Consider the following 10,373-nt stretch of genomic DNA (forward strand, 5'->3'; position numbering starts at 1 on the left):
GCTCATACACCAGTGACTGCCAGACCCCTGCTGCTGATCGGGTGGCTCCTGCACATGTATGGCGCTGGTCCTTAAGGGGTTAAAGTTGATGGGCAGTATATCTTCAATAGGTGCTGCACTTAGTATGAGAAGGCTATTTGGGTGGCTGAATGATTCTTTCAAACATGAGTTTACTAACGGATGTCAGTAAGGCACTATGCTCAGAACATTACTTTTGTCACTTCAACATTAAAGGGGTTGTCCAGATAAAAAAAATGTCTAAAGCCCTCAGCATGATATATGCTCACACCGTGCACACATCTGCCCTTCCGAGGCTGCCTGGTCCGTTCTCTACTCCTGCTGACACAGGACATGTCGATGCTGTAGAAGGTCACCGCTGCAGCTGGACCAACCCCTGTGAGGTGCATTTCCATTTTTGATAACTAAACTGGTCCCTCACCAGAGAAATGAGCAAATCGAGGAAATGGTTTACCCCCCCCCCCCCCCTCACCAAATTGATATGGGATGTTAGAAGGAACCGATGACCCACATTTGATAATAATGTCTTAGTCTAAAACTGTCTAAATTATTTGCCAACTAAGTGCGTAGAATTCAATTTCTAAACTCTTTCTGGTTCTTTCAGGTTCGTCAGTAGCAGGCCAGACATCTGAATTTGTAAATCAGGTTCTGGAGAAAACTTCAGAGGGAGATCCCACTGGTGGCCTAGTGGGACTCCGTATCCCCACTTCAAAGGTGTGACGCCTTTTCTTCGCAGCCAGTGCTGATGCTTCATCATCCCATGTCTTCTACGAAGTCTGCACTAAAAACTCCCTTCGATTTTTGCATGTATATCCTCTCACTATCTGTTATGATTATATTTAGCAGGTTTGTTGGGTGGAATAAGCAAACTGACAGGTGCGAGAACCCATTGCATGGAACTCTGTGTTATCACAATGTCCGGCTGTAAGTGGCTGTTTGTTCATAGAGTACTGTTGGCAACAATTCTATCATTGCCATAGAGTTTATATATTCGATTTAAATGTGCAAAAACATATAGGCAACATTTATTGTATTTGTAGTGTTAGTCTTAGAGTCAGAAACAGATATTTTTATTTTTTTCACATAGTTTTAAGCTAATGCCAAAATTAGTTGGAATAAGCTTCAGACACAAGTGATAATAAGCCACTATCTGAAATGGGAGTTAGAGACATGATTCCTGTTGTAAATGTAGAACTTGGATGCAAGTTCACTGCACAAAATGTTGCAGTAGAAGTACAAATGTCGACAAGTGGCTTTACAGAAAATGTGTATATGTCGATAAAATAACATTGCGATAGCTGATAGTTTGTCGCAAGTGGAACTATGATCTTAAAAGACTTATCTTTGTGCCTTGTAATTTACGGAGTGAAAGACTCTTCTACAGCTTAAAGCCCTTAAGGATTTTTTTTTTGGTATGCTTTAAAACATTATAAGATATTTTAAACCTTGTAGGGTAGTGGCCTAAGATGCATAGTTTGGTGCATATTTATGGGGTTAAGTTTAAATGTAAAAAAAAAAAAAATCCTTGTGACTTCCTTTTTTCCGAATGTACATAGGAACATGTTGAAAAATGTAGATATGTGCCACAGAGTCTGTGAATTGTAATAGAAACATAAAAAAGAAAAAAAAAAGAGAAAAAAAAAAAAGCATAAAAAGCAACAAAAGATTTAAAAACAAAGGGTGGCTCTTGAACTATAAGCCGCACTTTTTTTTTTTTCCTTGTTTGTTCTTTTTCTTCTCTTTGGTACTTACTTAGAAAAGAGAGAAACCAAAATTGCACATTAGTTTGATTGTTTTCTTTTTGTTTTGTACCAAAGAAAAACACATTGAGGTGGCAGACTGCCAGTCAAAGTAAAGATTTGCACAGCTTATAAGATACTGTAATGAATGTAAAAAATAAATACAAATATAAATATATATATATATATATAACTGAGGTCAGCGGAATTCTGGGATAGCTAGGGAATTTAATAAACTGTGAATCTTTTCTTTTCTTTTTTTTTTTTTTTTTTTTTTTTTTTTTTTTTTTTTGTGGTCCAATTCTTTTCGAGTATCAATTCGTACATTTGGAGGGTGCATTCACAGTCTTGTGTCTTCAAAAGACTGATTTCCCTTTGTAGATAAAGACTATAATTTTTTTATGGAAATATTGACTTTTCAGAATTTTGGAGGATAGGTGGAGCTGCTACATTTCATTTATCTAGTTGAACTTCCAGAATCTGATATTTCTCATCCTAGCCAGGTGGTGTGAAACTTGTAGGCCCATTGGCAATGTAAAATAAAATAAAAAATATATATATAAATATCTATTTTTGCTATTGTAACATGCACCTGAATATATTAATCTTCAGACCGAAAGGGGAGAGAGAAGTAGAGAGCAACTGAGATATTGTAATATTTTGCCAATATTTTTTTTCTTATTGTTCTTGAACATTCAGAGCACGACCTGATATGAAAGATTAATACCGTTAAAATGTTTTAAAAAAGTACATAAAAAAAAATAAAAAATAGATTTTATATTTTTGTACTAGTACGGCAGGAATCGCTTTTTGGGATGTTAGGGAATTTATTTCATGTTTGTTAATGTGTATATATATATATTTTTTTTTTATCCTGCATGTAGTATTTTTGCAGATGCATGGAGTCTAGTAATACTCCTTTCTTGGTAAAAGAGCATTACAGAAGGGGAATGGTTCATTAAACTTTGTAAAAAGGAAAAAATGGTAAAGCACATCGAAGTCAGTTGGGCAGATTTGCCAATCCTATAGATGGCAAAAATTCGGAGAGGTTATCTTGACATGCACTAGATTTATTACAGGGGCTCAGATTGGATGGTACATGGCTAGATATGTTTGTCTATTTGATACCAACTGTTAATTGGCTTTGCTTGAGACAGAATTGGGGCACTAAATGGTGCTTATTAGGCCATGCCCATTTCCAGGGAAACCACATTGCTTTTCCAGTAAGCCACACCCCTTGTCAGACTAGGCACAGATAATTTGTCTAAAAGTAGTTATGCCAAATTGCGCAATTTATGCCAGAATCTTGGTGCACTGACATTCATGGCCAGTGAGTTGAAGTGGATGTTTGTTCTGGAATCGGTCTCTAGTTTGCTCACTCATTCTGGCAGTGCTTCGATTCCCATTTCTAACCCGTGTCAGTAGTGAGTGATTAATAGTGCTGCATTCTGTTCCCATTTATTCATACAATTTCTTGAAGTGTATGCCATATATGGTAAATGTTGTGGATTATACCTTTTTTTTTTTTTTTTTTTTTTTTTTCTTCTATTATATGATGTCCTGTGGTAGTTGTGATGCCAAAAAAGAGAGGTGGCTCTCCAAGATGTGCCTTACATATTTTGTAAATTTGGAGGTTGATCCTTTAACATGATATGTGATGCAGAAATATGCACCACATTTTCCTTCTTTACCTTGCAAACGCCACATATGTAAAATGCAGGCTCGGTATTTGGTATTGCTAATATCAATATGTTCAACCTCAGTCCTGGGGTACATACAGATTGGTGGTGGTAGTTTTTTTTTTATCACCTTGGTTTGTGTTCAGTTTGGTACTTGTAGGCTGCTATAGTGATAGCTTGATCAGTGGGAAGTTTTGGGTCGGTGAACGTTATCCTTATAGCCACTGCAAGCTGTATGTATGGTCAGGTGGTCTCTTTTTGAGAGAAATGTTTAGGTCAACATTATATGCTTAAAGAAGAACCCCCACAAAAATGTTCTCTGACCTGTTAGAAAGGCACATGATGTAACCTTTAGTGAATGTAATCTTCTTACCAGTGACTGTATTTGTGAGTTATCCCCTCCCTTCTGCTTCTCATCTGTGTCATGTGACCAGCAATCAGACTTTTCAACTGACACAGCATCTTATGTGTGGACAGGAAGTCAGTTTCTCTATGTATACCTATGGAGCCTCACTTTCTGTCTCATAGTAATGAATAGAGACGTAACTGACTTCCTGTCCTGTGTTAGTTCGAAATCAGAGTGTTGGTCACATGACACAGCTAAGGATCAGAAAGGAGGCTATAACTCAAAAATATGCAGTCACTGATGAGAAAATAACATTTACTACTGGTTTACATTATGCACCTTTCTAGCAGGTAAGAGAACAATTTTTCTGCGGTAGTTCTACTTTAATTAGTGATTTATTTATTTTTTGAGTTCCACTTGGGGCTAATTTTATACAGCAATATTTTTGGTCTGTGTTTCACCTGCATTTCACTTAATAAACTATCAAAAGTACCTTATAGATCATCCTCATTGTGTTATCATACAGTCTTGTCCCGCTTTTCTGCCATGTATATGCATGAAAAAATCGCCTTATAAAGTACTCTTCTCCAGCTCCACAAGTCACGATAGAAGTCAAGGGGGTAGCCCTTCCCTCACTCCAGGCTGTAACTCCCCTGCCCTAACCCCGCCTCTATGCGGTCTAATTGACACTCGGCTCAGTCGCCGGGACCGCGCTTGTACAGGCGGCGCATGAAGAGATGAAGAAGGTCACGGCACTCTAATAGCTTCCTTGTTCAGTGTTCTTTATTGCACTAAAATAACAGCAGCAACGTTTCGACAATACAGTCTTTATCAAGCTACATAAAAACTTTTTATGTAGCTTGATGAAGACTGTATTGTCGAAACGTTGCTGCTGTTATTTTGGTGCAATAAAGAACACTGAACAAGGAAGCTATTAGAGTGCCGTGACCTTCTTCATCTCTTCATGGTAATTTTGGGGGTCTCTGAGGCCGAGACCTGACGCCACGAGCACCGCCGCAAAACTTTTTGAGTTGACCCAAGTAAGTGGTGCTGTCCTACCACCTATTTTTTCTGTACAGGCGGCGCATGCGCCGTCGGCCTCAGTAGCAGCACGATCCCGTCTATCGCGCGGACTCAAGCGCGATCCTGTAGGAGTGAGGGAAGGGCTACCCCCTTGACTTTCGTGACTTGTGAGCTGGAGAAGAGTACTTTTATAAGGCGTTTTTTTTATTTATTTTTTTTTCATGCATATACATGGCAGAAAAGCGGGACAAGACTGTATGATAACACAATGAGGATGTTCTATAAGGTACTTTTGATAGTTTAAGTGAAATGCAGGTGAAAGGTTCGCTTTATGATCGATTCACACTTTTGTCAAACCCAAATCCTTGATATATGCAACTGTATGCCATACAGTCACCCATTGACTCCCATAGTAAAAATAGTATACTGCATGTATGCTATTCTTTCTGAATTCCCTTCATAACGAAATATATAGTTGACTATGCTTTTCAGTACGATGCCAACACTTCATTCTTTTGGTATAAGTCTGGTCAATAGAAGTCTAAAAGTGGCAGTGGCCATACAGATTAGACAAATATTTGACGAACTGAGGGTGCATACGTATGGCAGGGTCAGAATAATAGCTGTCCACTGAAAGAATATGGCCAACCGCTACCTTTGGCCACCTTTTTAATAATATGTTCAGTTTATACATCGAGATTATTTCCCAGAAGATTTGCTACAAGAGTGGTTAGAAAGGAGACTTACCTGCAATGTGTGTGTGTGTGTGTGTGTGTGTGTGTGTGTGTGTGTGTTTTTGTTAATTTTTTTTCTGAAATGGGGTTTGATCTCATAAAATGAATGGGAATAAAGGTATAACACAGACTAAAAATAAGACTGTATAAAAAGCCTTTAAAAAAGGTTCATACTCTTTAGGCACTGGGCAGCAAGTACAACACATTGGCATATGCCACCACTTTTAAAGGGCAAATCCAGTTCAAATAACCATCTATTATAATTTAAATATATGTGAGGGCCACCAATGATTTCAGAATAAGGGTCCATTCACACAACCGTGTCTGGTTTACGGACTGCAAAACGTGAATCACGGCCATGTGCATGCCACCAACTTATATTTTTTTATTTATAATTATTTTATTTATTTTTTTGACTCCTGTAGCAATGTCCTATCCTTGTCTGCAAAACGGACAAGAATAGGACATGTTTTATATCTTTTTTTTTTTTTTGCGGGGCCGCAGAACGGACACATGGATGCGGACAGCACACAATGTGCCCTTCACATCTTTTGTGACCTCATTCAAATGAATGAGTCCACTTCCGAGCTGCACAAAATGCGGATCGGATTCAGAAGAAAAATGCGCTTCTGTGCATGGACCCTAAAAAGACACACTAGATCTGTTAAACCGTTTTGTCAGAAGATTAAACACTGAAACTGGTGATCACATATTTAGAATGTGGGTCCTTTCATTCTGGAAATGAATGGTTATCTGAGGTCATAGGATTCGCCGATATGATGATATGTATTTATGACTAGGTTCAATTTGTACTGATGGTGAGGGAGGCTCTATTCAGTGCCATGTTCTAGGTCTACTACCACAATTGATGGCATTAACATTGCCCAGCATATTGATACCATAATCTTTTCAATTATTTACTGAGCCTGTTAATTTTGGGATTTACGGTGTTACAATTTTTTGACCCATACCCCTGAGAATATACCAAGATTACTAGATGCAGGATAAATGCTTATGGTACAGAGAGAGCTGGCCACGCGTAAAGCAGTTTTTTTTTCAAAAATTTCCTTCGACTGTAACAGCAGACATTGTTTCACACTATCAGAATTCCAGATACTTCATGAAACCGTTTTCCAGTGCATTATCAATGCAAGCAGTCATGTTCCATTGCAGGCAGTGGGCATTACTATGAAACTATCTTTCCTACATAGAAACAAGCGGTAACACAAATAGGTGGCTTTAAAAGATGCCGTATGTGGTAGGTTCAATTGTAGCCAAATCTCATCTCTGTTGAATTGGAAAAAAAAATAACACTGTTTGTCTAATTTACAGGGAATCGGTTAAGTCTTCTGTGCTGCCCTACCTAAGGGCAGGAGAGGATAGAAGGGGTGATGCTGAGCTCTGGAATATATAGTAGTGCTCTATAAATTGGTGTATAGGTGGGGGAAGCAGGACAGGCATTTTACATAAAAATACAGAAACCTATGTATCTCTGAGCTCTACCTCTCATCCCTTTTATCTTATGCTGATATCTTATGGCGTAGTCAATCCAACAGCCACTGTAAGGCCTCATGTTAACGACCATGTCTGTATTGTGGTCTGCAAACTAGAGATTCGGAAAATACAGATAAATTCCACATGCACACCACTTTTTTTTATTCTCACTCCAGTTACTAGGAAATTGAATTACTATTTTTGTCTTAATTAAGAACAAAAATAGGACCTGTTCTATAATTTTCAGAACTGACCTACAGATGCAGACATCTGTTTTTTTTTTGCGGACCCATAGAAGTGATCGAGTCTGTTTGCAATCCGCAAAAATGCAGATCGGACACAGATGCAAAATACTGTTATGTGCATGAGCCCTTAGTGAGCGCCTGATGTGGAGTTATATAAACAGGGCTTACGTATTATCTTATTATACCCTGTAACAAAATAAAGCGCTTTTGTTGTTTGGTGGTTCAAAGTCCCAGCCAATTTTCAGATCTCACGTTGAAGTATCATGTCCTAATATATTATGTGTGTGCCTGTTGGCCCACAAACTGAAGAAGTCCTCTTCAGTAGCTGCTACATTAATGCCCAACTTTGTTTTGGGAGGTGCTCCGATTCTTTTGCACTTTGTTGTCCGATAGAAGGCCAGATCCTTCCTCATGACATTTCTGTTTTAACTTATTGGTGATTACATTCGGGAGTTGGTGGACATTTTGGAGTGCCTTATAGCCATCTGGTGTTGCTTCCTTGTTTGCTTCCTCAAGGATTGTTTTTGAGGGGAAAAAAATGGTTTCCTTGATGAGCTTTGAACCCAGATTTCTTGAGTATATGTTGTCTCTGATATTTAGCTGCAAATGTGTTCTGCAGGCTTTTTTCATATCCTTCTTGACCTAGAGGGTAAAAAGATTGACATTCGGCAGTGCAGCGCACAATTATAATGCCAAAACCCTTTCCCATGTGTGACTGGGTATTCTAATGTACTGTATATTTCAGCCCTTTACTGCTGTAATAACATCCCAAGCCATTTTCCATAGAAAATTTCAAAACTCATCCCGACTTCCACAGATCCTATACTTTGGGTTTTGCATCTGCTCTATGACAAAAGCGGGGCTATGTGAAAAAAAACAAAACACTCCAACCATCTAACAGATAAACCTTGCTACCTACGCTGGTGTCCACACACACACAAAGAAAACTGCTCTGATGTCCTTAAAAGCACAAATGTCTCAGGAAGCTCGCTAATACAATTCAATATTTTGTGGGCTCTTCTCGCTAGGTATGATATTTATCACATGTGTATTGTTGTAAAGGAAACCTGCATAGCTTGATGGTCTAAAGAAACCTATAGGATGCAATATATCCTAAATTGCTGTTGGACCGGAGTGTGATTTTACAGCATAGATTTCCTCTTATAGTTGATGGTGTTGATATGCCTTTGCGGTTGCTGTGCTTTTTTTTTTTTTTCTTCAGTTGCCTTGTCGAGATTCTTTGACTTTTATACATTCTTTACCTAGAAAGGGATTGTTATTGTGTTTGTGTAACCATCATGAGTAACTCAAAGGAAGCAACTACTTTTTACCGTACTTTCTGTTGAAGGCTGTATGAGGCAGAAATGTTAACACAATAGGTGCCTAATTCTAAAACTGGCCTTGTTTTCCACAGCAATCGGTCAGAGTCCATGGTTCATGTCTCCAGGGCATCCTGAGAAATAAAACCAGAACTGTGGTTGCTATTGAGCTTTAGCAAAACTAATATAAAGGAAAACTGGCTCAATTTCCCATAGCAATCAATCAGATTCCACCTTTCATTTTCAAAGGAGCTTTGAAAAATGAAAGGTGGTATCTGTTTGGTTTCTAGGGGCAACTAAGCCAGTTTTCCTTTTATTTTTATTTATTTTTTCTTCTTTTTTTACCACAAGACCCAAGGATCATATTGAAGAGCCAGTTACAGCACAAGCTGGCAACCAAATGTACATGCACGTAATAATTTTAAAGGGTCACTTTGCTTTCAGAAAACCTTTTGAATGCTCTCTCCCTCATTGTAGGACAGGAAGTGAGAGAGACTCAATAAAAAGTCTATGGACCTATCTTGTTCCGTGCAGCGAGGAGAGAGCAAGTTAAGCGAGTGCTTCTCAGGTGGGGTCTCGGCACTCACACCCGCACCGATCAAAACTTTAGATATCCATATAAAAAGTTTTCTGAAAGCACAGTGACCCTTTGAAGGGGGTTTCCCATCTCGGCCTTTATGTATCCGTGTAAGTTCTGGCCAGGGGTGGCCTGAGTTATGGAAATATCCAAGCTGGCTGGGCTCCAGCAGTAAACGGTGTAGAACTGCAAGCTTTTCTACACTGTGTAGCTCCCATACTTTTTCTGTAACTCTCACAGGAATGAAAAGTGCAGCCCACCTGTCCATTTCCATAACTCCACCTACCCCTGGCCAGAGCTTACTCTGGTTATTATCTCAGTCATTAAGGGCCTTTTACAGGCGACTATGGACCCCGTTTATTAATGTTGTCTGGCAGAAACCAATCACAATGCAGCTTTCGTTTTCTGAACGGTCTTTGAAAATGAAAGCTGTTCCTTGGTTGGAATGGCCATCATGCTTGTTACTGTTAGAATCTGTGAGAGGGGCCCTTAACGTTGCATCCAGGCTATCAAAAATGCCGGACAAATTAGTGCAGTGCAATTTTGTCCAGTGAAATGAAGGAAACCTGACAGACCAATGGGGTCCATTGGGTGCCGTAGGTGTCTTATGTGACAGAATAATTTTTTTGCTTGGTTCCCAATTTTCTGTTCCCCTGATGGTATAGACCTGAGTGCCTGATGGACATGTGAACTCTGCCTTATGATACATGTGGCCATTTTATATGCCCTCTCTACACATAACATGTTTGCAATTTACTGTTGTGGATAGCATAATACTTAAAGGGTACCTGTCACCTCAAACATGCCATTTAAACTGCCCACAGTACCTTATTCATGTGCTTATGGAGCTCTGGAGTTACCGTAGTTCTTGTTCTCGTTGTAGTAAATGCACTGAATATCCACTTTTAATCTTCCAGCTTTATGCAGATGAGTCTGTTCAAGTCAAGGAGGACAACATTTTCCTTCTCCAAGATTTCCCCTTCCGCCCCTCCTTCTGCAGTTTAATTGACATTTCCTTAGGCAGGGAACGTCGCCCAAATGGCGCGTTAGTTTCTGCACATGCTCAGTTACTATACTCTCTTGCGCATGCCGAGTGAATGTGGTTATACTTCTCCAGACTTAAGGTCTTCATGGTACATGTTCCAGAGTGCAGGAGCGCTTTTCTCACGTACATACCTGTAAATCCACATTCACTGGGC

At 39.2% G+C, this 10,373-nt stretch overlaps 1 protein-coding gene across 1 annotated transcript in view; it reads left to right on the forward strand.

The window, feature by feature from the left end:
- Positions 1 to 1,875, forward strand: part of CREBRF (CREB3 regulatory factor) — a 38,918-nt gene extending 37,043 nt beyond the window's left edge. The window contains exon 9 of the mRNA XM_044277510.1: positions 623 to 1,875. Coding sequence (XP_044133445.1) covers positions 623 to 738 — 116 coding nt within the window. The 3' untranslated portion in view covers positions 739 to 1,875. The remainder of the gene's footprint in view (positions 1 to 622) is intronic.
- The last annotated feature ends 8,498 nt before the right edge of the window (positions 1,876 to 10,373 follow it).

The sequence above is a fragment of the Bufo gargarizans genome, chromosome 2 (genome assembly GCF_014858855.1).
Source record: "Bufo gargarizans isolate SCDJY-AF-19 chromosome 2, ASM1485885v1, whole genome shotgun sequence".
Lineage (NCBI taxonomy): Eukaryota > Metazoa > Chordata > Amphibia > Anura > Bufonidae > Bufo > Bufo gargarizans.